The following is a 27,499-nucleotide window of genomic DNA, read 5'->3' as shown; positions in this document are numbered from 1 at the left end:
ATAAATGGCATGATCCTTGTTTCGCTGCGAAGCTTCGACTGTGAGATTGACAGTCAAATCAGGCTCCGCCCATCGAAACATCGAATGTTCGACTATTTGGGGTCAGCCCTAGTAAAAGTAAGACTTTAGTGTATATAATAGTGTTGTATACATGTTTATTTTTTTTAAGCCATTTTAGTTATTTTACCCCTATCTATATTATGATATTTATGTTATGTTATGTTTATGTTATTTATTTATGATATCTTATTTTATCAATTGCCGATTGTAAAAGTGTGGTTTAGTCTGCAATTCACTGTGCATCCTCTCACACAACAACACATAGATTTAATCCTTCCAATAATGTTTCGGCTGCAGTTTTGTCAAAATAAATGACCAACTACCTTTTTTTTCATAATATCTTGAAACATGATAAAGTGCAGTTATAAGTCCTCTATATGGCAAACTTACAGCCTTTACACATTACAAACTGACATGTAACTGCCTGTAATTTTTATTTTTTCCAGCAAGAGCCTGGCAGTTGCTTTACCTCCCAACACAGGTTGTCGAATAGGGGGGGACGTGCGCTGCTGCCTACATAAAAGAGCACATATTTCCCTTTTCTTCTTCCACTGTCACTGACGTTTGACCATGTCAAACATTTGCCACGTTAATGACAACAGTCCTTGGAGGAGCTGATTATTTTTGATACCCAGGGCTGATATGCTAAAGCTATAGAAAATTGACAACAAAAAGCATTTACGGTACAGCTCTCAGACATAGAAGTGCATTTTTCTAAATGAGGTTTACAATGCAGAAAGGTGGAAATTAAAAGTTCAAGTTTCAACTGAAAAGGGGCATAAACACATGTTTATAGGGTCTAAAATACCAGTCTTTTTCAAGTGGATTAACCCTACTGACTCTTGACCTTGCACACAGTACTGCAGTGGCAGGCCTGAGGCGAGCTGAATGAGCACACTGTAGATTCTCACTTCATGGCAGGCTCTTTAATTCAGAGCACAAAACTCAATGAGACTTTCCTTCATCCTGTTTTCTTTCCTCCAGAGCATCACAAAAAGTAACAGCAAAGTAACCTCACAGACACAAACAATAACAACACAAACACACAATCCCAGTTCTTTATAAAACTCACCAAACCTGAATATGTGTAGGATAAACTGTAAAGGACAAATATCACCAGTCAGTCCAAGCTTCTAGTGCAGTAACACAGAGACATGATTCAATTCACTGTGTTGAGAACAGACTCAATGAGCATTTAAGTACATGTAAGTGCTTACAAGATGCCTTTGAGTTACTTTCCCCATATTTTGTGTATCATATATATCAAAATTTGGAACAGGTGTTACTAAGACAGGCCAACATTTAGGAATCACATTTTATGAGATTACTGGTCTCATTCAAATACACCAATGTCAAATGTTTGCAAGCATCTGTAACTGATCATAATTTCACTTCCATTAAGTGCACATTAGCCAGAGCATCACAGCCAGAGAAGAGTGATGCGGTATAATGCATCATTTAGAAACAAACAAACAAACAAACGTGGTCTGCATGAATTTTTATATCAGTGCCTAGTATCTGATATAGTGCCTCAACTCATCACTGTTTTTAACCATTTAACTATTCACTTGGCTGCCCATTGGTGCAAAATTTGTATGTTAGTTTACCCCCTGAACACACCATTCTGAGGTGAACGTTCTATACAGGAAAACGGCAGATATAAAATGAGAGCTCCTTCAGGGATCTGTTTGGCTGAGGGGCCCTAAAACACATAAGCACACTTATTATTATTTATGTAAGCATGTCATCCTCCTGTCTAATGAGCCTTTCACCGTAAGCGTAATGAAACAGCTTGCATTAACACAGGCTAAATGAACAGCCGAGAGCTCCCATGTCTATGCAGCAAGATGAAAGCAGATGCTCCGAAAACCTAAACACCAGCGTAACATATCTGGTTCTGCGGAGAAACAGAAGGGACCTTGAGTCAGCGTCATTCTCGTCAGTTCATTGACTCCATTAGAAAATCTTGAATTCCCATGGTCAAACACGATTAAGTGAGAACAACGCCTAACTGAGCCATGACCAAATGACCATGAATGAACCCTCAAATAGATTTTTTTTTTTTCTCCCGTAAACACGGCAAGGATAAACAGATTCTTCTCTGGCTAATAAACCCAGGCACAAATAACTCTATAAGAACAAGCAGCAAAGCACTGAAAAAAAGGTGTTTCAGAAAATTCAGCACTATTCCGTGAAAGATTATATGACATTTAAGTAAAGGTGGTGCTCTGGTAAATGATGGGTTGAATGTTCTGTAGAGAAGAAGGAGAGAATACTGACTGACATGTAAAATCAACACTGAGGAAATGCCAGGGAACAGAAGTTTTCCTTTAAATACTACAACATATTATAGCTGATCTGCAGACCAATACCTATCAAATAAAAATGTACTTTATAAAAGAACTCCTTCCCTCTGTTTTAATCTTTGAGCATGGCTGTGCATCTGTGTATGTGTGAGGGTGTATATGAGTGTAGCGGGAAATAAAACTGAGGGATAATGAACTGAACAAAAAGCCAATTTCTCTTGATCAATGTCAAATATGGCTTCTGGAAATAACCAACATTTCAGTAATTATTTAATATGAGCATCATATGGTTATTATCTCACTGTGTGTTGTTACAGGAACCGGCCGGGAGCACACAGTGGCTCTGTCAAAATACTAAAACATGGGAAATCATTGGTTTAAACAACTGAGAATCAGAGGTTTAAGAAAAGCTAAAACTATACAGTGGCACTCCTTTGTGTGTGTTTGTGTGCCACTATGCAAATATTGTGTAACCCTGATAAACATCTAAAGCTCAACTAACTTACATCACTTTACATAGGACAGACAGACCTTTTTAAGACCACCATGGATCTTCAAATATATAATAATTTGCAATGTATGATTAAAAAAGAAAGTGAAAATTGTTCAACTAGGTTAGTTATAGGACAATTACAGAGTTTGAGCAATTTCTACAATTCATATGTACATTACTAACCACTTTCCAAAGCTGCTGTTCAAGATATTTGAATGAATGTGGCTTCAGTTCCAGGCAGCCAAGGCTTTTCATTGGTGTCACTAAAGGCAAAATGTACAGAGCCTTGAAAGTTGCCTGAGTGAGATAATCCATTACACATAATCCTATCCAAGGTGAGCAAAAAAAAAGGGGGATTGAGTTTATTTTTATCAGAAACAAAAACTTGCATGTAATATTATAATATAGGCTTAAAAGTTTTAATTCAGTTTGACAAACTTGTAGGCTGAAATGATATTCAGTGTGATTGATTACCTATCCCAACAGGTTTTAAGTATCTTGCAAATTGATTTTCCAACCTCCCACAAATGAATGAAGAACAATGATACGTGGAAAGTACGCATTCAGAAATCAGGTGCCTTTGTAATATATTCTACTAAATCAATAACGTTAGATAAGACTGGAATGGTAACACAACTCACCGGTACCAGTCCAGGCCCTTCTCATAATTCCTGTCAAAGAAATGTGGCTCATTTCCAACGGCTCTGACGTCCGGGTGTACCCTGAGAGCCTCCAGCAGGGCTCTGGTCCCCCCTTTCTTCACTCCTATGATGATGGCTTGGGGAAGTTTCTTCTCTCCATAATCCATGCTGCAGTTCACCCTGAGTTCGCTGTCCGTGGTGCTGAATTCCTGGTGCTCCCTCTCCAGCGCGGTGGTGTGATATGCCGCCACCGATTTAGTTGGAGACGCCTGAGTCCTAATCCACTCCACTGTCCTTTGTTCGGCCTCAGCATGATCCTTTACGGTGGAAACCGCGGTGGTTCTCTCGGCCTCTGTGAATTCGGTAAAGCCCTGGGAGACGGAATAAAGTTTCTCCCTCAATGTCACAAAAGTTGTCTCCTCTGTCACCAGCCTCCCTTGATACGCGTAGTTCTCTTGCAGGGGGAACTGCAGCGAGTTGTAGCAGCTCATCAAGCTATAGAACAAATAGGTGACAGAGAGGGAGAGGGTAAACATGAATAAGATTTTCCGGGGCACTTTAGAGGTGAAAACCGAAGTGCTGGACCAAAATGCCATCTCTGACAGCAGTGATCCTCTCAAAGAAGTGGCCAGACATGTTTCCACCCCGAGTCTTGCATGGACAAAATCAACAGCAATAATCAGTCACTATCAGCGCTGCTCCAGCTAAAAAAGCGTGAAGCTGGACCAAACCAACCCAATCCAACCAAATCGCATATTTGTAAGGACAGCGGGAAAATATCGTTAGAATTCCGGAAGAATATCACGTCCCTTTGCGTGAGTATCGATTTCTTATTCCAAGGCTGACAGACAATGTCACAGTTTATTGGACTGAACTTGCAGATTTGAGAGGCTGGAGGTCTGGCGTCTTTCCAAATGAGCACCCTGGCTTGAACTGGAGTATGATGAACGAAATCCTGGCATCTTATGAAGAAGGGAGGGAGAAAGAAGTGTGTAAAGTAGGTTTCTTCTCACCAGCTGCTCAGCCCGAAGTCCAGTCCAGTCTGCAATACAAGAGTGGATTCACATCCATCCAGGCAACCTACAAATCCACAGAATCTTTCCAACGAGAGACGAATGGGCGCGCAATCTTTTACGCGTCTCTCTGTTTACTCAGTGTGGTAGAAAGTCGGAAGCCTTTGCACAAAAGCATCCGCTCTTCCCACCAGGCTGCTGATCGCCGTCCTCGCGCCTTCTCAGATTGGTAGAATCCTACGATGTGCGCAGAGCCACACAGCACAAGTAGTGCGTACACCCACTTTTTCCTCTATCCGTGCACAAGTAGGGCTATAAACGTCAGATTTCCTTATCTGAAATAGTCGTGTGGAAAGCTTCCTCTACCCATTCATGTGCCTACTTGCGGAGATGGAAATTACACCGTTGGGATATGCGAGAGTTTATTACATTGTGAATTGTTTCACACTGTCTAAAGTTCAGTATAAAACTCCAAGATTATTGTGATAGAAATTACATTTTACAGGAAGCTCATGTCTGCACCCTGCTGGTTTTCTGTGGAGAATTGCATGAGTTAATTTACAAAGAAAATAAAAATAAATAAGTGTATCCTGATTGATATAAAAGCAGGTTATGTGAATCAAACTGGATAATGAGCAACACTGTGTTTTGAATTGAAAAAAATGAGTCTTGGAGGGTGTAGTTCTCTTCTACATATTTGTAAATGCAAGAGAGCACATGCAGAAAACAATCCTGTGTTCTGCATAATGCTGAGGACGGGAATGCTGCTTAGGCATATTATACACTGAATTTATTATACATGGCTGCAGACTATAATTACTGATGAGAATATTCACTAGACCTTAACTTGTACACTTTGTTGCCACAATATGAGGATTTAAAATTGCATGCCACTGAAACGTCTCCCTGTATTAGAGAATCACATTCATCACACACCTCACCAGGACAGTCAGCGTCACACTAAGTAGTGGGACCCAAATTATTTGCAATGCCTGGTTCTCAGAAGAGCAAGCCAGTTATAAGATGTAGTTCTATGTTTGAAATGTAGAAAATATTTACATGCATATGTTGCTTGACCAAATTTTTCTCTTTGTACCAAGCTCTGCATGCAAACCAGGGATGACACAAAGTCATTTTATTTGAGTGTTGCAGCGTTACTATAGGACAACAATATAGCAAGAGGGCTCTTTTGCATTCAGACAGTGCATTTCCCCCAAATCAGAAAATCTGTCATCCAATGAGAGCTACTAGTACAGAGAGAAAATACATCTTCACATTGCTGACTTCACACATAGTCAAGATTTTTGAACCTAATGGATTTATAGCAGGCGCTGTCTAAAGTTAAAGCAGCTATGGATTTTTTTAATAACAAAGTATCAAATGACAATGTGAAAACAATGTGACAATGGTAAAAGGGTCATACATACTAATGAACCTACAGGGAATTATCATCACTTCAGCTCCCTTACTCAGCTTTACAGAGTTTTATAACAAGTTTCAGGTCATTACTGTTCGGCCCACTACTTGTGGTAACTTGTAACTGGTGTTATTGTGTTATTTTTGGACGCAGCGAGCAGCTGTTTTCAACAAAAAAAGATCGGAAAACCAACTGTACACTACCTACTCAGCACCAAACACCAAATGGACACAGTTAGCAACTAACTGGTGAACATAGTGGAGTTTTAGCAGCTGAAGAGTCAGATATTTCCCTGAGGAGTTGGTAGAGACCAAAACAGAGCTAAAAGAGAATGATTATCTTATTTACATTTGCTAGGTGGACAGAAACATTGCTCCAAATGAATGATAATGTTGATATGTAACTCCTGGATATGTAAATAAGCAAATGTTTGCTAACAAGTTTGCCATTTCAACCAAAGGTCATGTCAATGTTCACAACTTGTTTTGTGCTGCCCCATCCCACCCCCCACCCCACCAAAAATCAGATAGTGTAGGTTAAAATTAACAATGAAATTAATTGTTCTCAAATAACTCTGCGTGTTGTTCTTATATGGCTTGTAGACAGTTATGGTTATTTTATGTAGGGATGTTCTTTCTTAGTCATCAAGGTAACAAACCAAGTCAGAATATTTAATATTTTTATGGCCAGATACAAGTTATCACAAATTTTTGTGAGATGCAGATGTGCTATATATATTCTTTAGTGAAAATGTGATCCAAAACACTATTGCATGACTGAACTGATCATATTTTGCAAGGATTTCTCAATTCTGATTCAATTTTATGTCCCAACCAATATGAAATATCCAGTTATTGGCAAACTAAACCTGTACATAAGCAATGCAGGTGATTGGGTGAGGGGGAGGAAAGCGTGGACAAGTGTTTAGAGCACAATGGTTACAGGGTTTTTGGCAGTCAAGAGAGCGTAGGAGAGCTCAATGGGTTTGTTGAAATTGTTGTATTCGTAAATTGCCACTCGGAGAAGCAAAGAGCTCTCGAGCACAAACTGCCCTGTTTGTAAATTCCCACTGTTATCAGACTTCCTACCTGTCTAAGAGTCACCTTGTCAGAGATTTCTGAGCATGCTCAGACGCTCTGGCTGTGGAGTAGTTCCAGCAGAACATTTCAGAGTTAAGAACACAAGTGGAGTAGTATTAAGATGGCTGCCGCCACTCAATGTTGATGAGAAATTATTATCAGAGAGAGAAAATATATTGACCCATTTTATCTTCCCTTTGTTGTGTCTGCTATCTGAGCCATTCATAAATCGCTCAGACATTGTCTGTTCCCATGGAAGCTGAGTGCTGAGATTGTCTATTTGCATTTACAAACAAGCCTTTCACTCAGGAGACATTTAGTTTATGGAAGTTTAGTTTATGTCCAGACAGCTGCTTTGTTAAGAATTTACTGTTGTCAAAATAGCAAAAGAGCATTTTCTACCTTTACTAGGAACAGCATGTTTTAACAGGATTGATACTAAAGGTTTTAAAACATCGCTGTTTGCTACTCCAAGTCAGCCAACAGTCATTTACTCACACAGGAGGTTACAAATGACGCTCCCATCTCCTTGTTTAATGTAAATATGGCACAAGCTAACCACTCTCTACAGCATACACTCAATGTTAATCACAATGAGACTGTGAGCCAAGCAATATAGTGGCCCTCTTTGCAACTCACATTAATGTTGCCTTGTGTCTAGATTATATTGAGATATGAATGATCCACATTACATATGTACCTGGAATTACGTGGAAGTGTCTGTGTTTTTCCTTGCCACTGTTGCCAAGTGTTTGCTCTTGGTGGGAATTGTTGGGTTTCTGTAAATAATATTACAAAAGACCTGCTCTATTTCAAAAGTGCAACAAGATAACTACTGGTATGATTTATATATATAATAATAAAATAAAATTGAATTGTGCAGTTCCAGTACAATAATGATCTTCAATCCTGACAAATTTCTGCTCACAGTTAAATCAAAGTAATTCATTTTATACACATACAACACATCTGATCCACAATGTTTCAATGCAGCCTAAAGCATTTAGCACAGATGAGGTTAAGGACTAAACTGCATCTTATACAACACCTGCCATTGCTTCTATGGTAAACTAATGCAGTGACAGAGCTCCTTCAGTGTCTGATTCATAATCACAAGGTGTAACACAAAGGACTCTAGAGACAGTTTTTTCCTAAAAAACCAAATTACTGTCTAAATGCTGCAGCACACATAACGTTTCTGTGCTGTCAGTGCAAAATACATCAGGCCCCTGGCACTTTCTCAATATAGTTACAGCTCAAGAGCTGCTGCACCACCTTAAGATTTGGTTCTTCTAATTTAAAAACGACCTGATTCTGAACTCTGCCAAAGTCTGAGCCTGTCTGGTGGAGCTGAGATGAACGGCCATTGTGGGGAGATTATGGCAGGTACAGCCGTCCAGACTGTACCTGCCAAAATGTGCTCAGTGTAACTGAGTCATGTGAATAATACCACACCCTGTTGTTCCACTGGGACTGACAAAGATGTTTGTCAAGTCACTCTAATGGCAAGCAGGGGGCATCTACACTGGTTGCAAAAAGAAGTTTATTTGCATTGTAGTTAATGACGAAATGACCCTACTTCTCCCTTAATTTATTAACTCAGTACATTCTTCCCTAATGAGTTTAGGGTACAGGCTGATGTTCATTTAATAAATTATGATCCTATTTAGAGTAAAATAGAAGATAAAGCAAAGTATGCTTTAGGGTGTGGCTACCTTGTGATTGACAAGTCACTACCACGGCGACCTGTCAATCAGGATAGAGGCGATTCAAAAAAGCACTGCACTGTGTATATTTAACTTGCCGTGAATTTGTTTTTGGGTGCTGTCTGAGTTTTCGTCTAAGGACTTTGACCTTTTCACAGGCTGTATTCAAAACTGCCTACTATACTAGCATTACATCCTGTGGGGTGGTGATGCCGCAATGGATAAGACACATGCCTTTGGTGTGAGAGACCCGGGTTCAATTTCCCACTGTGACCCATCTACCAATGTGTCCCTGAGCAAGACCCTTACCCCTCGTTGCTCCAGAGGCATGTGAACTCTGACATGTATAGCAATTGTAAGTCGCTTTGGATAAAAGCGTCTGCTAAATGAATAAATGTAAATATAGCCTAAATGTACAATGTAATGTAATGCAGTATGTAAAAGATACCCCAAGTAATACTGATTTGGAAAAAAGTATGTATCGGACAAATAATGTACAAATGTAATATTTATTTAATAAGGCAGTCTCAGCAACCGGTCATTGTTGTGGCAATGGCAAACAGCAACACACCTGTCAGTGACAAAGAGGAATAAATGCTCTGTCCCTGATAACAAAAAAATATAACTCAAAGCTAGTTTTAAGTTATGTATTTTGTGTTTTTGGTATTGATAGCTCGCTAAGATTAACGCTGCTGTCCTCATGATATCATACGTTAGCTTAGCAGGCTTAAACAGCATTATGGTTTTGTAATGGGTAGTAGGACAAATGCATCTGGCTATAACATTATGTTTGTAACAGATGTTCTCCTTACAAAATATTAAATTAGAAAAAGACCATACCCTTATAGGACCCTCTTGAAAATGAGATGATGCATCTCAAGAGGCTGTCCTTACTAATAAATTCAATTCTATAAGTGGTACTTACATTTCTCTTATTTACTTCCACTTTCCAAACTCACTTCCAGTTTCATACTGAATAATACTATAAAATGCAGTATATAGTACGTACTGTGGTTTCCAGTAGTATATAGTAGTAAGTTCCGAATACAGCCACAGTGTGTTTTTATTTCACGAAAGATAATTGTAACAACTTACCTAAAAATGTCTTATTCAGCGTCTGGTTATACTAAAATACACTCTAAGAAGTTGGCTGTTGATTTTTACACCGTTAATGTAAATTATGGATGCACCTTACTAAACAAGATAGCAAGCTCCAACCTCTCTTCCGAATATGGTCACTTCCGGTTCAAGAAACCAAGATGGCGACAGCCTAACTGCCAAACTGGAGGTTTTAAAATGGTAGTCCACAAACTAGTGGTGGACGTTGCAGTGGCTACATCCACTTGTTAGCGACTTGTCAATCACAAGGTAGCTCCGCCCTAAAGTATACCCTGTATTATGTCTATTTTACTGTGAACCAATCAAAGTGACCATCTGCTGGCTGTTAGAAAAAATGCTGGTTCAAGGCACTTTCACATTGGCTTCACTATTCCAACCCTGAGATTGTTGCTCAGATCAATTGTTTAGGAACCACAACAATAACAAAGGAGACTGTACAAAATAGCATGAAGTGCACCCATTTCTCCTGCAGTAAAATCTACACACAACGAATTGATCAATATTTATACGACCTGCTAATTTCTTGCACAAATTTCAGTATTGCAAGCTTTGAATGAGTCACAGACTACAAGACAAAATTAAGTACCCTAATTACATTCTTAGGGAGAAATATATTAAATAAAACATTTGGATACATAAACCTGGGCACACTCTACACTGTATAGGGCTGGCTCAGGTTCACTAGAGTCTTGTCTCCATTTAATGAAAATAACAAAATTCATGAGGAAAATGCCTTAAAGTGATACTTGAAGGCATTTTCTTCATGAATTACTTTGAAGACTTTCTCTGCAGGAAGATTGGAAGAAAAAAAACAAACATTTCCTGTACAGTATGGGGCCTTTAGTAGAAGGATTGTTAAAAGATGCTATATGATTTTGGACATTTTAATGTAGAATCTCAAACTACTGACAAAAGAATGAATTTCTATACACCAAACAGGAATGTCACATTTATTGCCACAAATCACCTTTATATTCAGCTGCCCAGTGAGGGATGTGAGACTACTATGCTTTATTCTTGGTCCTGGCAAATGCATTTGGATCAGTATTACACAAACCTCTGTGGAAAGCATTTGGTTTTTGTTAGCATACCAAATATATCAGAAGACATGAATTCCATGCATCCAGAGACCTGAAGCCTGGGGCCGTGCATATAAACAAAACCTGGGATGTATAAACACAAACGCAATGTGCAAATATGTGTCCCACTTTGCAGCTGTACACATGCACACTTTGATGGGAATTTGGGTGTGTTTGACAGCAATGAAAGAAATGTTTTGGCTCCTAAAAGCAATTCAATACTGTGCATGCGCCTTAAAATGGGTATGCTAACATACCAAAATGTTGTTACTGGTTTTGTAGCGTTTCAAAGTATGGAACCCCTTTATTCTTGAGACACAGTAGTGAGATAAAAACTGATAGTGACTGCCTAGTGTCTCGGCTAAAATATAAATGCTCGCATTTTCCGTTGAGGGCGGCATAGTGGTTAGCACTGTCGCCTCACAGCAAGAAGGTCGTGGGTTCCCCAGTTGCCCCGGCCTTTCTGTGTGGAGTTTGCATGTTCTCCCCGTGTGTTCTCTCCAGGTGCTCCAGCTTCCTCCCACCATCCAAAGACATGCAGGCTAGGTTAATTGGAGTCTCCAAAAGTGTCCTTAGGTGTGGATGTGAGTGGTTGCCTGTTTGGCCCTGCGATGGACTGGCGACCTGTCCAGGATGTACCCCGCCTTTCGCCCAATGTCAGCTGGGATTAGCTCCAGCCCCCCGCGACCCTGTACACAGGATAAGCGGTTGACGATGGATTTTCCATTGCTCTGGACAATAGTGGAATAAAATGTGATCTCATTTTCCTATGCATACTCCTACATACAACATTAATGGCAGTGAGAATGGAAATAAAATGGAAGCAGATTACAGTGTTTAGCCCAGAACTCTAAGCTACAACCCTTTATTTAGCAGTGCGCATCACCTTGTTGGAACAAAAAGTGACCTGGTCTAAAGGTTTCCAACAATGAAGAGGCCTTCCCCCTCCATCCAGCATGTCCCATAAGGAATTTGGATGCACCTTAATAATCCTCTATTCTATTCCTTAGTTCTTTTTTTTGGTCTTCTGCAAATTCAAACCTAACCCACATGTGATCTACTTCAGTCAAAGGTTTGAATGTTTAGGATTGCTAGTTCTGAGTGTAACTGAGGCAAATAGAGAGGGGTTCAAATCCCCAAATAATTACCAGTTGCCATGAGTTTCCCACAATTAATAAAATTCAGATTTATTTAAAAAATTATAAATCAGGCTTTGGGCAATTTCGCTGCACAAGCACAAACGGGATGTAGATGCCATTACTGACAGAAATGCTAAGGGATAAAAGCACACGGTTAAAGACACCTCAGCATCTACAGGAGCCAGACCTGTAGGGGGGTTACATGTGGGCCACCCAGGTGCCTTGACACCACCACTCACACTGGGGCGCAGCCACCTAAACACAGCAAGATACACACAAACGCCACACAATAAAACTAAGTTAAGCATACGCACACAGCTGTCATACACACCACTACATGCAGTGAAGGGGAAAGGGGTTCCCACAATCCACCACCCTGTCCGTCTGGCAGAACACTAAAAGGGGAAGAAATGGCCAACAAGCTGAGGGCAATTGTATAGCCAAAAAAGGGAAGAGCCACACCCTTAGACAGCAAACACATTCACAGGGGCCCATCCACCTGTAACAAATCTATTTAGAGAACAGACATAAAAATTCAAGCAAGAATAGCAGCAGTTGATCAGGCAGGCAAAGATTACAAGAATTTAATTCAGTTCAGTTTTTTAACACATACTACAAAAACATACTTGCTAAATGCCTGACACATGATATTTACCTCAAACAATGCAATAAATAGTCAACCCAGCTCTGACTCCACCTCATTTACAGATTAGATGTTTATGCCCACTGCAATATGAATCATGTTATCAAAAGGCACACAAACTAGTAAACTTGCATAGCTCTACTAGACAACATATTTTTACCTCAGGGTTAACAACTACTGCCTTCTCTGTGGTGAACTTTAGCACAACAGGCTATTCAGCTGATGAGGTCTGGACGACAGGTGGCTTAAAATACCTGCGATTAAAACAAATTAAAACATGTTCACAAGTTAAAACATTGTCAGACTCATAACTTCTACAAGACATACCCGCTCACTAGCCACTCAATGCCTACAGAGAGATCCTGAGTGTTCTCTATAAATCAACTCTTAAAGCGGCACAGGTGTGTGCCTGCTTCTAGAGGGACAGGGGGGTGGAGCTTCACTGAGAGGCTGCAACCGACCAGCCTTACTAGGCCAAAAGCCTGCCTATCACATGAGTTATGTACGTTTTCTTGACAGAAAGGAATCAGGTGACAGAGAAACTGAAGGTCAAACAATCAGATAATGGGGCATTTAAAGAAATACCAAATTATGTGTCTAAGTGTAGGAGCTGACAGCTATTGATTTAGTTTTCTATTAAGCTTGTTCCTGTGCAATGTACAAATTCACATGATTGTGATTTATAACAACAATCATTTGCACTGTTTAGATCATTTTCTAAATTAAGAAAGTGTGTATAGATGTTTTCCACTGATGTGTGCACTTGTCTTCATTGGTCATTCTTCACAAACATTCATACCCTGACAAATTATCTGATCCTGCGTTAAATAAAAAATGTTTTGGAGCACGGGTTTTTGCAGACACACATTCCAGCACTCACACTGGATAGTTACATTGTCCACTGTCCTCTCGTTGTTATTCCTGCATAGCTGCAAAAACTAAGAATTCCTGAGTGGACTGTTTGAAACCAGATATATTATCTGTCACTTTAGACTATTATTGTTGCTAGAAAGCTGTTTTTGAATTGCTGAACTTGCTGGCACAACTCAGCAGGGTCAACTGTCAGAATGACTAATTGATGCTGGGATTGACAGCATTGATTTGTTTATCATAACGCTACAGATCTCAGTGGAGATGATTGTGGCCGTGTCCCAGTTCAGGAGCTGCCTCCTTCAAATTTCACAATTCCAAAACTAAATACATCTTAATGCGTCAACAAGGTCTGTCGCATTTCAAAGATTACTCCGAATGTGAATAAGAAAGGCAGCCTTGTTCAGCTGAATTTGGAGGTCGCATCATTTGAGGTCCTCAGTATGCAGCAAAACAGGAAATACGTGGACATGTCTTATTTACCAGGTATTTGTCTTGACATATAAGAACTGCAAAAATGCTCCATTAGTTTTGATGCAGAACCACCTAATTTGTGAAAGATATGCAGGTTCAGCGACAAAACTTCAGTCTTCTCAAAGATGCTCCTTTGTTCACCTATGAATTGGGACACAGCATGTATGTTTTATCATGTCATGTCCTCTGTAGAGAATGAAGTTATTGAATTTGCTGTTGATTCTAACAGAGGAATACCTGGCCTTAGCTTCTGGAAAAAAATGATAACATGCCCACTCATCCATTTCCTGTTTCATCTCATTCCCCCTAGGTTATGGCACAATGCACACTTAGACCATAGATCCTATTTACAAATGAACTTTGAACAGAGAAATGGTTTCAGGTAGACTTTACCTGGTTTTGCCACCATTGACATAAATATAAAAACAGAAGAGTATTACAGAACAATCTACATCTAGAAGGTTTTTCCAGATGGTAATCCTCACACCCAATAATTACTAAACTTTCAAAACATATCATTTGTAGCTCATGGGGATGCTACTGTACATATTGCCAGACTGTGTAATGTAAAATAATGAAAAAGTCTTATTTATGGGTCTAACAATAAGAAATCAACTTCCTCTATATTTGAATAAAAGACAGTTGCAAACATCAACAAGACTTTCATCCATATGAATTTTGAGGGATATGACTATTTCTCTGTAGTTAACTACATACTATGCCATTCAACTGTTAGACATCCTGTAATTATCAGAAACTACAGAATAATCTTTCATGTTATGATTCAAAATACAGATGGCCATTTTTCCTGTGGTGTTTATTATTGCAGTAGTTGTTTCACTGGAAAATCAGAACAACATGTCATTTAGTCGATGGCCTAACCGAGGAGAACAAACAAATGGCCTCTGTTTTGAATGGCGTTCTCATCGCACTTTCCTGCGGTTATATTGTCTTCCCTGTTTTCAAATGGCTGGAATGTCAATGTTGGGGTGAAATGATAGATACTATGCTTTACTTGATCAATAATTCTGCTTCCCTCCGATGTTGTCCTGGCTGCCACACTGTGGACTAATTAGATGATAAAAAGAGATTGATGTGTATTAAATTCAGCTGGCCCTTAAGAGAACTCCTTTGGGTTTTGTCACATTTTCAGCTGACCTTTTGAATTCTAACTTTATTGTACGTGGATGCGGCTATATCAGTTTGTTGGATGTTGGTGATGCAGCAATTGGTGTTGCATTGATTCACAATATATACATATATCTATAGCTAGATAGCTAGATAGTGGCATCACAAAAAGTGGCTTTGCAGCAAGAAAAGGGACACATTTTCCCTACTGGTGTTTGTTGTGCCAAAGAATCCAATAACCTCTATGAATGGGTCATATGTTCAATAACATCCTATGAGGACCAGTAGATCATTACTGGAGGGAAAATGAAGAACGTGTATATCAAGGCGGCTCATTGTTCACATGGATCGAGAATTCCCAACAGGATCAGTAAGAGGCCATTAGGACGCCCTTCTACAGTCACTGCAGAATATTTTAATATGACCTATTTTACCATCAAGGTTCCATAAATTCTGAACATTTTAAGCGTATTAAGTGTTTCTTAAAATGCATGTTTTCACACAAAATAGTTTATATGTCACTAGGGCAAAAATCACAATTTATTTTTTCAACAGCACAAAATGACCAATACCAATATGGTTTGGAGCAAAAACTCATTTCAAGACTCTCCCAATCTCCTCCTCTCATCTACTCGCCACACATTCTCAGCAGCACAGTGACAACGACAAAAACACCTTGTTCTCAGTCCAACAAGACAAACCCAAAACAGTTTTGTTATTACTGTACAGCATTTTGTATTTTGAATATCTAAAAGGTGATGAGCTCTGTAAGTGGGGTTTGCCTCTTGAATCTGGAGAGACCAACTATTTTAATATGACCTTGAATGTTCCCTGAGAGATAAGGAATTTGTCAGTGTTTTGGAGCATAGTGTCCATGTCTTTCTTTGTAATGTATAATCAGACAAGTTAGCAGAGGGCTTGGTTTTTTCCTCCTTTTTCGTCATATTATTTACTCATGCGTTTTGATCACATTTTCTTTTTTTTTACTCATCCTCCCATTGTGCCAGTGTGCTATCTTTAGGGTGTTGATGTTAGACTGATGTAACACTTAGCCTGCTGTGCTTTTTTCTTTAAACATGTCAGAGCACAGCCAAATAATGGGGTACAATTAAAGAAGTGGTGAAAATGTGAAACTATTAGGTTCTATTGGAAGCATCATCACAGAAAAAGCACTTGAATGAGTTTCTTTTGGAGCTGGCCTAAAAATCACTTTCCTCTAATGACCTATCAGTGGATAGCGTCTTGAATTAATGACATCCATTTGCCCTTTCCACCAATTGTGCTTTGGAAGTCAGTCCCAGCTATAATGTCCTCGGTGGAGTTACTGTAAAGGCTCACTTTTCCCAAGACGTTACAGTGACGCCGAGACTGGAGCTGCCTTTGAACCACAGGCCTTCTCCTGAGTCGCTGTTCCTAAGTTAGCAAGATGTCCCCTGGTGCCTCCCAGGTGTGGCTCCCTCAGCATAATTAAGGTGGGATCTGCCAGGGCTTCTGGGCCAGGGTCATTCATCAACTGGATCACCCGCAAGATTAATGTGCACTTGCTGCAGCGCTCCAATGGATTGCTGCCACTTGCTGAGATCATTAGCGTTGGCCTCCGTATGACTGCAGAGGGCTCCGCTCAGTGGATGGGGAGATTTGTAGCTTTGCATACTAAATGAATAGTCCATCATTGCCTAATTAAGGGATTATTGGAGACACTTGTGTCCAGTCCCCCGGACAGTAAACCATAACTGAAGGGCAAACTAGATAGATTAGCTCCACCTGCTTAGTAGCAAAGTGCAAAGTAATGAAACTGCTGACAAAAGTAAGCTCAAAGGAGAACAAGGAGGGAGTGCGTCATTACACAGCATGTAAATCCCAGAGGGACTCAGATATACTTTTTAATAACGCACAGTTTTTACAGCGTAAGAAGAGTCGATTTTGCAACATTTCACCATTCACCAACACAGTTTAGCAAACTTTGATCCTGCTGATAATCATGTGCAGACACTTTAACACTTTAACAAGAGTTTGAAATGAGTGTTACATTCCATCACACAGTAGTCTTTGTGGAGCATCAATACTATAGTAATTTGATGATTGCAAAGCAAAAACATTATCAACACTTAATAAAGGTTCTGTATATGAGATTCTAAACATTGGCATGTAAAGATATGGTGGAGTAATGGCATCCTGAGCAGAGAATGATATTACACTCCCTGTAGCTGTCATTTCTAAATAAAAAAAATTTATTTTAACAACGAAAAGACTGAGACCAGAGTCTCTTTTTAGGCACATCATAATGATTCTCTATTCTCTCTAACATTTCTAAAATGGGTAAGTAACACCAGAGGGTTTAACTTGAATTTGTTCTGCAGTTTGTTCCATTAATATGGAGCAAAAGGAATTGAAAGCAGTCCTACCCATCCGAGCCTCTCTGTTCTTTTTTTTGGTTGCCAGTCTGGTTGTCAGTTTATGTGAGTCCCCTTGTAAAACGGTAGGCTTTGAGGAGAGTGATGTAAGGGTTTATTTAGATCAAAACAGAGTAGGTGATTGTTGGAACAGTGGAAAAACTAACGATGCAGTGTGCTTTACGATGATCTGTGAGGTGGAGTCTGGTGGCTCATAGCGTAGGTGTGTTTTGGTCTGAGATGCTGGTCCACTAGTGCAGCATTCAGTTTCAGCTCCTTTAACTGACAGTCCATTTGGGCTACATCAGCATCTAAACGTTTTAAGTTTATTTGGCAGTTCTAAGCAAACAGTTGCTTATTCACAGATGCAGCAGACACAGAGCAACATTTCATTCATTTCATCACAACAGTTAAGATGTATAGCCTATGTATATGCCTTGATAATGCTAATCAAACACATCTTTGTAGTAGCGTTCATTTTAATTCCACATTCTGACTTAAGAGCACATGAACACACACTGAAGTCGGATGAACAACTTCACAACTCGGGAAATGGGACAATCCAAGGAGCACGTGAATGCACCGTAAGCTGCTGGTTGCAATTTGCAACCCTCACCACTAGATGCCACTAAAACTTACACACTGAACCTTTAAATAACTTGAATTGTTTTATTATGTTATGTTCAGTAGATTTTATCCTCATTTGACAGTTTTACTTTGATAATATTTAAACTTAACTAAATACTGATATTCTATTGGTTTGTCAACTGCTTGTTCTGTGTTTGCTGAATGTGCAAAAGCAGAGCAACATGACCTTACTGGTGTCATATTTCTAGCCAACAAATGAACTCATTAGCTCGGATTTGGTCCCTATAAGCCATTAAGGAAAATATGTGGATATTTAGCTTGCAAAATATTCACCTTTCTTCACCAGCCTTTTGTTTACCTCATTTCTTTGTACTATCATGCTGGGCAACACTTGTTTTTCTGATTTGGTTCACTGGCATTAGCTGCCTATGGCTTTATATTGGCCTATGGCTTTATATTGGGGTATTAATTAAAGCTTGGAGAACCATACTGTCTATATGCAACCTTGGAAACCTAAATATTAAAAGCAGCTTAAATAGTGCTACAGAGGTGGGTTTATAATGCTTAAAGGTTAAAATTACATTACATTTATGTAGGGCTGCCCCTAATAGTCGACTAAACTGTTAGTCGAGGAGAAGAGTCTCAGTCGACAAACTTTTCATTAGTTAGATAGTCGCAGAAAAAAATAAAATAAACCTCAAACTCCAATCAGGAGCTGCACCACCAGGATGAAAGTATATTGTTGCAACACGGACCTTTTCTCTTGTAACACAGAAGTCACTTACTGGCATGCGTTGCATGCATGCGCTGCTCAGGAGCTCAGAGTACTGGGGGAGTGTCAGTGTTTATTTACATCAATAGCATAGGAGGTGTGCTCGTCGGGAGAAAGAGGTTTTCAGGCCCGGGACAAGCCACCGGGGAACACGGTGTCACAGTGTCACAGAGTGACACAGTAAAAAATAGAAATACAGTTATCAATATGGCAATGCACAAGCAGACAACAGACAAAACACACACAATGTTAGAAAAGATTACAACCACTAAGTGGCCAAAATGTCCAATACTAGATAAGCAGCAGAGTGAGTGGATCACCAACTCAAAAAAAATACATCATTGATACAGAAGCAGTCCATCTCAAGGTAAGAAAAAGGGTGTGCTTAAACATACAAAGTGATGAACATAAAAGCTATTTTGCCAATTGTTTGTTGGACAGAGAAATAGAGCTGAGTGCCTAATTTGATCATTTGAAGTAAAAGGAATAAGATACAACTTGTAAATAAGGAAGATTAATGAATGCAATTGAATATAAGCTGAAGGCAGTGAATGTGTCTTCTTACATTTGGAGATGGCCATTTAAGTGCATCATACATTATGAAGTTAGTGCTAAAAGTGCATCCAAGGACAAATCTCCAGAGTCTGTTATATGCTGTTAAACCAGAAAATGTAGAAAACTGACAGATTACATTAGAACAGAGGTGGAAAGATTACAAAAATATTCTACTCAAGTAAAAGTATGATTGCTTTGATGAACTTTTACTTAAGTACAAGTAAAATTACATGTACTTACAAATAAAAGTAAAAAGTAGCTCATTTAAAATTTACTCAGAGTAAAAGTTACTTAGTTACTTTTTAACCTCCAAAAATAACTTATTTGATAATGCAACAAAGCCACACTCTAAAAAATTTGTCATAGGCTTAATAAATATCATAAGTATCGTAGTAATAAATAGCTATACTAACTTAATAAAATCTCTGAATATCGCTTTAGTGATTGTTTGAGTTGTACATACCAAAATAAATGCCTAGAGATTTAACAGCTAATTTGTTCAATTTACAATTATCATTAAGTTTATTTCACAAAATGAAATTAGTATTTGCTTGACAAATTACATTTTTTAGATATTCTTAATATTTTTGGCAAATTTCAATCAAATCATAGTTGAGAATGGATTAATTCTAATGATTAGTTTCAAGAACCACAATTATTACTCATTCCAACTTAATATTATTTCAACTTAAACTACTATTTAATAAATTGAGTAAGTTACGCCTCACACATAATGCTAATCGTGCGGCCTCATGGGAAATCTGTCTCTCTGCAACCAACAAGTGGCAGCAAGAGGGAAGGACACACCACAAGAAGCACCTGGAATATTCCCTGCAAACTCTGGTAAGTTAAGTGTCCAGCTAGTAAAAGTTAATGAATATTCACACTGGTGGTAATTTTCTGACAACTGTCGTAGCCTTGCTTTCATAGGTAACTTAAGTTAGAGGGTTTACTGCATTATAAGATAACGAGCTAACGTCGACAAAGAAGCTAATGTTAATGTTAGCACAACCATAACTAACCATAAAACTTTGCATGGTATATTTTTGTATTCATATTGGCGATACGGCGCTGTGAAAACTATGTCGACGTGGGTGTTTTTTTCACAGCGCCCCTATGAAAAGTAGAAAACGAGTTTGAGAGGCAGAGGTATAGTTCCTGCACGCATACACATACTGCTTATCAGGCTGAGACAAACCAGTGAATTACCTGAGCAGCACATGTTGGAGGGGGACAGGATGAATGACTGATGATGTCTGGACATCATTTCTAATCTAAACTCAGTATTTTGATGTCATGAATATGTTTTATTTATTGACATTTCAGATCTTTTTCCAGTGAGTCTTATTAAGTGTATATAGTGACTTTGCTGTTGTAAACTTTACTGCTGCTGTGTTAGACACAACATTTACTCTCATATTTAAAATGTTAATAAATTCTAAACCTGGTCTGAATTTATGAATTTATTCTTTTTAAAAAATGTTAATGAAATTTAACCCGTACTAGTATAACATGTTAAGTTTTCTCTGGTCTCTCTCCAACAGTTACATTTTTAATTATTGTTCTAGGTATTTTACATTTTTTCTTTAGATGAGTGCCCTCTTTGTCCAAATTAAGTTTTGTCATATTTTTGGAAAACATTATATGATGGCTAGAGCAAGAGAAGTTAAATTTATTGTCAAGACAGGTAATTATTATTATCATATTTTATTTGTTTCACAGCACCAACACCACTAAGGGAAAGAAGCTGATCGAAGATAACAAAACAGCAGGTAGATATCATCCTTTTATTATAGTGTTCCTGGAGGATTAAATGTGTTGTATTAAAACAAGTATCCCAACACATTTAATTTGGTTTACACAAATTTAGGAAAGCAGTGAGTTGCACCTTAATTTTGAACACGTAGGATTGGATTTGCAGACTTGAAATGATAATAGATTGTGTTGCCAGTTCTTTCTTTTTTTCAGTGCAGAATTCCAGAGGATCATCGCTGAATATTGAGCCAAAATTCACGTCAGTGTTGGCGAGTGGCATCGGGCAGAAGTGAGTATTCTACTTCAGGTTATACAATTGTATTCCTTCTGGAGTGGAGGGAGCCACTCTTATCTGTCTCATGTGAAATGAACGGTTATTTTAAATAAATCTTACCGACCCTAGCTTTAACATTGCTTGCTTTTCTGTCTTCATTCTGGTCATGGTCATGCATCTGCCTGTTCATCTGTGCCATAAGTTTTCCATGTTTTTTTTTATTGCATCTACTTTGCATCCCACCACAAATACCGGTTCTATGCTGCTGATGTTTCATTTATTCAATGTTAACTAAATTGAAACCATTTTGACAAAGTGGGTGCAGTAAAGCAAAACTCTGCTTGAATGTGCAGATTTTATTAGTTGTTTAAAGACTTTCTGTTCTCCAGAGTGGAATCTTCATTCAACAAAAACGAGAGGTCATCATCCGATGTCTCCTTGACCATCTGGGAGAAGATGCAAGTGCCTTGATGAAGGACTTTGAGGTCAGCAAAATAGTTCTCAGGATTATTAAGTGTTCGTTTTTGAAGTTTTAACTAATGTATTCATTGATGACTGAGAGGAGATCCCAAACATGCAAAGGAGAAGCATAGCGAGTTAGCAGGGAGGGATTACTCTTTGTGTGTCCTTTTTTTTTTTTTTTTTTCTGTAACAAGCAGTTTGAAAGTTATGGAATCATATCAGGCTAAAGATTAGGATTCAACTACATATTTTGTGCTAAAACAAAAAGGATTACAAAAAGCCAAGGATACCAATAGGACTGAACAATTAATTGCATTTGCGATGATATCGCAGTGTAATAAAACAAGATTTTCTAATCACAAAGGCTGCGATTACTCTCTGGTAGAGTAAAGCAGAGTGCAGACGAAGCATCAACTTCGCACGTTACGCTGTACCTTGCCTTCTTGTTGTACAACGGCCTTAAGCTTGACAGAAGCTGACGCTACAGAAACTTTAGTGTCACACAGGGAATGAAAGTAGCACCCGCGGGTAACTTGGTGGTGGGTGAAATCGTCAGGCCATCCGCCGCTTTGACTGACAGGAAAAATGCATAACAAAACTTACGTGTTGAAAGGTAAGCGTATTGTGGCGATAGGTGCCTGCATCACACACACAGCTACCTGTCAGCTCAGGAAATATCTGTGAAAATCGTTCAGCCCTAGATACCACACACAAGGGTTGGGCTGATAGACGATTTAATTAGCACAAATATTATTATTACACATTTTTAAATATGCTTCACACCTTCCTCGGAATTCTCTTCTCCCAACACACAGACCCACAAGAAGCCTACACCTCAGGTAAACACACTGGCTTGCCCCGCCTCTTTCTGTGTGGAGTTTGTGCTCGGCGCATGCTCCGCATTTTCCCCAGAAGAATGCACGTTGACTGTGTCAGGATATGAGGAGTGTAAAGAAACATTAATGGCCAGATCTAACATCGTGGTGGCCAACAACTCCAGGGAGGCTTGTTGGCAGTGCAGAGTAAATTTGTAATTCAGTGTTGTGTTTGTAGTTCTCTATTTCTTATTGTATATATTGTATATGCTGTAGGTACAACTACATATTAGGTATATTGTAATAAATTAAAAAAAAAATTGGGCCAGGGGAGAGGGGTAATAATCCGAGAAAAAACTCAGAATATCCAAGATGTGGTAAATTTACATGGGGGGATCACAAATATACAAGTAAAAACTTGAATATTCTCTCCAGTGATTTGGATTTTTTGTGACTTTAATCACAGGGAAGTTTTGTTCTTGTAAATTTTCCACTTTCATCTATGAATTTATTTCTCTTATTACTAACCCTCACCCTAATGATAATAATAATCTAGTTGCATTTTTTTAATTTTATCAATGCGATTGATATGCAACTATTTTGTAAGCTCTTTATCTTTTGTATTATTTAAAACAGACAAGCAACAAATCATTATGAATGCACACAATATTAGATAGATTAAACATCCACTGCTCTTTCCTGTAATTAATGAGTCCTACTCTCAGTTCACATCTCTACAAGACTCCATCTCTCAACTAAAACTTCCATTTCTGTATCCCAGCAAGCAAACAAAAAAACATTCCGTTTGAGGTTCAATGCAAAAGTTGGCCAACAAAAATAAAACCAAGTGATACCTCTCGCATCTAATAGACTAGCTTAGTAATTTTCCGACAACACCTCAACTTGATGCTTCCTCTGCAGACAGCTTTACTCTCGCTTATCATGTGACCAGTGGAATCGCAGCCTTTGCTATTAGAAAATCTTGTTTTATCATATCGCAATATAATTGCAAATGGAATTAATTGTTTAGCTTTATCCCCAGTGGAACAAGTCAGGATGAAATCTAAAAATATTTTATCAAGTGGTATGTATAAATTGTTCTCTTTTACACTGAAGACAGATGTAGTGTGTAGTCCACATATGCAGGGTAACCTTAAGATAACCTGCTCAAAGCAGTTTAGAGATGCAGTGTAGGGCATACCTAGGGTAAAACCTATCCACCTTTAGTCATACTGGCTAATAGGGAAGTTACACCCGACATCACAAACTTACTCCTGAAGGTACCTGGCTTAACCCCACATGTTATGTGTTGCCTTTAAATACATTTTCTAACAGATATGTATATAAAATCCCCAAAAATCTTTTTTACTTGACTCCACAAAATGTTTTTCAATGCACCCAGAAATATAGTCAGTAGTGGTGTCTATAATGTGAATGACTGATATTAAACGTGTGTGTATATAAGTATTTATATGGAGAGTGATTTATAAATAAACTACAGAATACATTTATTATTCCTTCTGTGTGCATTCATTAATATCGAGACTAAAGTTATTACAAAGAAAGTGAGCTCTAACCTCTGTTCAAGAGGAGTTGGGATGAGAGGTGAAGCTTTACCTGCTGCGGAACCAATATGGATCAGTCAAAGAACCTACTGATGTAGGGACTGTGAATAAGGGCATCACTGTCCTCAGATTGCTGCTAGTTGTTGGGACTAACCTGTGCCTTGGATCTGAAAAACCCAAGAATCAAAAGTTAGTTTTGAGGTCTTCCAAATTGTAGTGCTGGATCTAGATCCTGGAGACCTTTCAAACTAAATTCAATGACTGAAAAATTACCTGTGTACCTAAGCTGCTGACTACTGTCTGGCAAGATGCTCTTATAATGTGGCTGGTGGACTGTCTTATTGTTTACATAAGAGAACATTGGATTTTGGACTGGTATTCTGTTCAGTTGTGTAATTGTTAATCACTTGGTGCATATTTGCCATATGAGTTCAGTTAAGCCAATTCTTCTACAAAGTGTACAGTGTTTTTGTGAAATTGTCAGAAATGTGTAAATAGGCCTCCAATTAAATGTTTGAGTTGATAGTTAAAAGTGGTGTTATACTGATCTACATTATAGTGAGAGGTTTCTCTTCTCTTTTTTTGTCCTCCCTATTTACATCCATGAGGTGAGCATAATATTAGAAAAACCTCTGACTCTAATGTAGTCCAGTCCAACACCATCTCCAGCTATGACCTCAATGCTAAAACAATACCTCTGTGACACTAACAATCCATTACCATTAAATGCATCATAAAAGTAGACTTTATAGCAAAGCAGTAGATTGTTCGAGGTGTACCTAATAAATTGTCTATTTCTACAAGACTGCATGCGTCGTCTTCATCAGAGGCCACCATGTAACTACAGTAGCTCTGAAGGGACAAACCAAACAATGACTCTAGATAGGTCCTTCCCATTTTTCAGAAGTTTCACTGCCACCATAGTTTCTCCTGCACACTTGGCGCTACCTAGAGCCAGTCCTTGGTTTGTCCATTTTGCCCTACTGTAGAAACATGACTGTGTAGCATGGCGGACTCTTGAGTAAGATGACCTGTGCCGTCTGTACACATAAAAAGGCTCATTATAGGTGATTATACACAAATTATGATATTCACAAGTATGTTTATTCTATTTCTGCTATATTTTGCAAAGTTAATTCAAAGGCCAATTGTTCTTGGCGCATTTTACCCATTTTTTTTTTAGAGACAGTTTACTGTGTGCAGAGTTGAGCTTACTGTTTTTATAGTGTGGTCATTGTTACATATGTCATATGTTTGTAATTTATATTGTCTTTTTGTAACATAACCAGATTGGACAAATAAAGTTCTAATTAAAATGTGATGTGTTCAGTTGCTTTGTTTTTCTTGAAATATATTGTGTATGTACTCTTGGAGACAAAGGGTAAATATAGCTAAAAGAATTAAGTACATGTCACATATTTATTTTGATAATTTATAGTTAAATATAAATTGAATTCAGGATACTTACTCAAATCATTGAGTAAATGTTGTTGTTATATCTACTCAATTTTATTATGATTTATCTCAAAGGGTTTCTATTACATTGACTTAAGATTTTGATTAGATCTACTCAATTTTATCTGTCAGGATAATTAATTTAGTTATTCAGATCCACTTAATGTTTTTAACTTACATTTACTAAATTCACAAGTTATATTTACTTGATTTCACAGCTTTTAAATTTACTCAATATTTTTAAGTGTAAAAATGTTTCACCAATAAAATTAAGTTTATCCCAGTAATAGGTTTTAGAGTGCATAAGGCGCTTTTAGTTTTTTTGACAGATACTTTGCCAAATCAATGGCGAAAAACTGTGACCTTTTATGAGAAGTTTGAGAATGTTTTTGCTTCATTAGGAAACTGGGGGAACAGATTATACTATGGCAAGCCGCACTGGACTGTATTACAAGTCATATCCCTATATTCAAACAGGTGGTAATTTTAATGTAATATCATAAGCGTCTGCCAACAGCGAAAGTGAAGTTGGTGAAGGAGTTGGTTAACTGGCTGAGAAGGTGGAGGTGTGCAGCCTGTCGTATGCAGCTCTTTATGCTCCTGACTGTTGCATTACTCACTGCAATATGTCAAACTGGTCCGCTGTCAGAAAACTGTTAAAAATGACGGTTGTCTTGTCGTGTAGACGCATTGTAGTGGTCTACACGACAGCGGTCAGTGCTGATCTCACTTACAAACATTGCATTTCCTGTGACTGCTTCAAAATAAGTCAAGTTTCACCAGTTAAATGCTTTTATTGTGAAGCTGCAGCAGCAGGAAATGTTCAGTTTGCATTAGCAGTAATGCAGGAGTACTCTGCATTAGATTAGTCAAAAATCTGAAGTATAAATTGAGAGGCAAGTTTCATAGGAACACTGTAACATGTAAGACAATATCAGTGTTGAATGAGAGTTCGTAATCAAGCCATACACCGAGATATTTCATATTATCAGCTTTATTTAGAGGAGGGCCGACAGTATAGGTTATTAGTCAAGGAGCGGGTTTGGATTTGAGTTTCTGTCTGGTACAAAAATCAAAAGATATGACTTTGTTTTGTTGACTACATGAGGAGTCGAGGCGACAGGTATTTAACAAAATGTGACATCCTTGCTTCGGTGCTGTCATTTTAAAGCAACGTCTATTAAATATGATATGGCACAGCTGCATCATCTGTCCATTGTTTTGTTATAGCCTCTCGTCAGATGAAAATACCAAAACATAAAGGCTATAGATCATATCTTCACAATCCAGAAGAATGTCTGTCAACCTTATGACATTCAGAAACATCCCGAGTTTGCATTAAACGTTATAACATATTGAAAGCAACAACACTCACAGATTATACACTGCTCAAAAAAATAAAGGGAACACTAAAATAACACATCCTAGATCTTAATGAATGAAATAATCTCATTAAATACTAATTTCTTTACATAGTTGAATGTGCAAATTTATCAACCCAGGTCTGGATTTGGAGTCACACTCAAAATCAAAGTGGTAAACCACACTACAGGCCGATCCAACTTTGATGTAATGTCCTCAAAACAAGTCAAAATGAGGCTCAGTAGTGTGTGTGGCCTCCACGTGCCTGTATGACCTCCCTACAACACCTGGACATGCTCCTGATGAGGTGGCGGATGGTCTCCTGAGGGATCTCCT

At 38.4% G+C, this 27,499-nt stretch overlaps 1 protein-coding gene and 2 long non-coding RNA genes across 3 annotated transcripts in view; 1 reads left to right on the top strand and 2 right to left on the bottom strand.

The window, feature by feature from the left end:
* The window catches only part of hs3st4 (heparan sulfate (glucosamine) 3-O-sulfotransferase 4), a 90,560-nt gene extending 86,464 nt beyond the window's left edge, over positions 1-4,096 (bottom strand). Inside the window, exon 1 of the mRNA XM_046042339.1 lies at positions 3,501-4,096. Coding sequence (XP_045898295.1) covers positions 3,501-4,096 — 596 coding nt within the window. The remainder of the gene's footprint in view (positions 1-3,500) is intronic.
* Positions 4,097-12,155: 8,059 nt separating this feature from the next.
* LOC123966124 lies at positions 12,156-13,057 on the bottom strand. Its single transcript, XR_006823890.1, has 3 exons — positions 13,023-13,057; positions 12,856-12,949; positions 12,156-12,562 (listed from the first exon to the last, which is right to left on the bottom strand). It is a non-coding gene; the product is annotated as an uncharacterized LOC123966124 (long non-coding RNA).
* Positions 13,058-20,279: 7,222 nt separating this feature from the next.
* On the top strand, positions 20,280-25,552 carry LOC123966132. The gene is made up of 4 exons (XR_006823891.1): positions 20,280-20,318; positions 21,198-21,247; positions 21,444-21,519; positions 21,894-25,552. It is a non-coding gene; the product is annotated as an uncharacterized LOC123966132 (long non-coding RNA).
* Positions 25,553-27,499: the final 1,947 nt, after the last annotated feature.

The sequence above is a fragment of the Micropterus dolomieu genome, linkage group LG02 (genome assembly GCF_021292245.1).
Source record: "Micropterus dolomieu isolate WLL.071019.BEF.003 ecotype Adirondacks linkage group LG02, ASM2129224v1, whole genome shotgun sequence".
Lineage (NCBI taxonomy): Eukaryota > Metazoa > Chordata > Actinopteri > Centrarchiformes > Centrarchidae > Micropterus > Micropterus dolomieu.
Note: the sequence above shows the minus strand (reverse complement) of the source record. Positions and strands in the feature narration are given on the sequence as shown.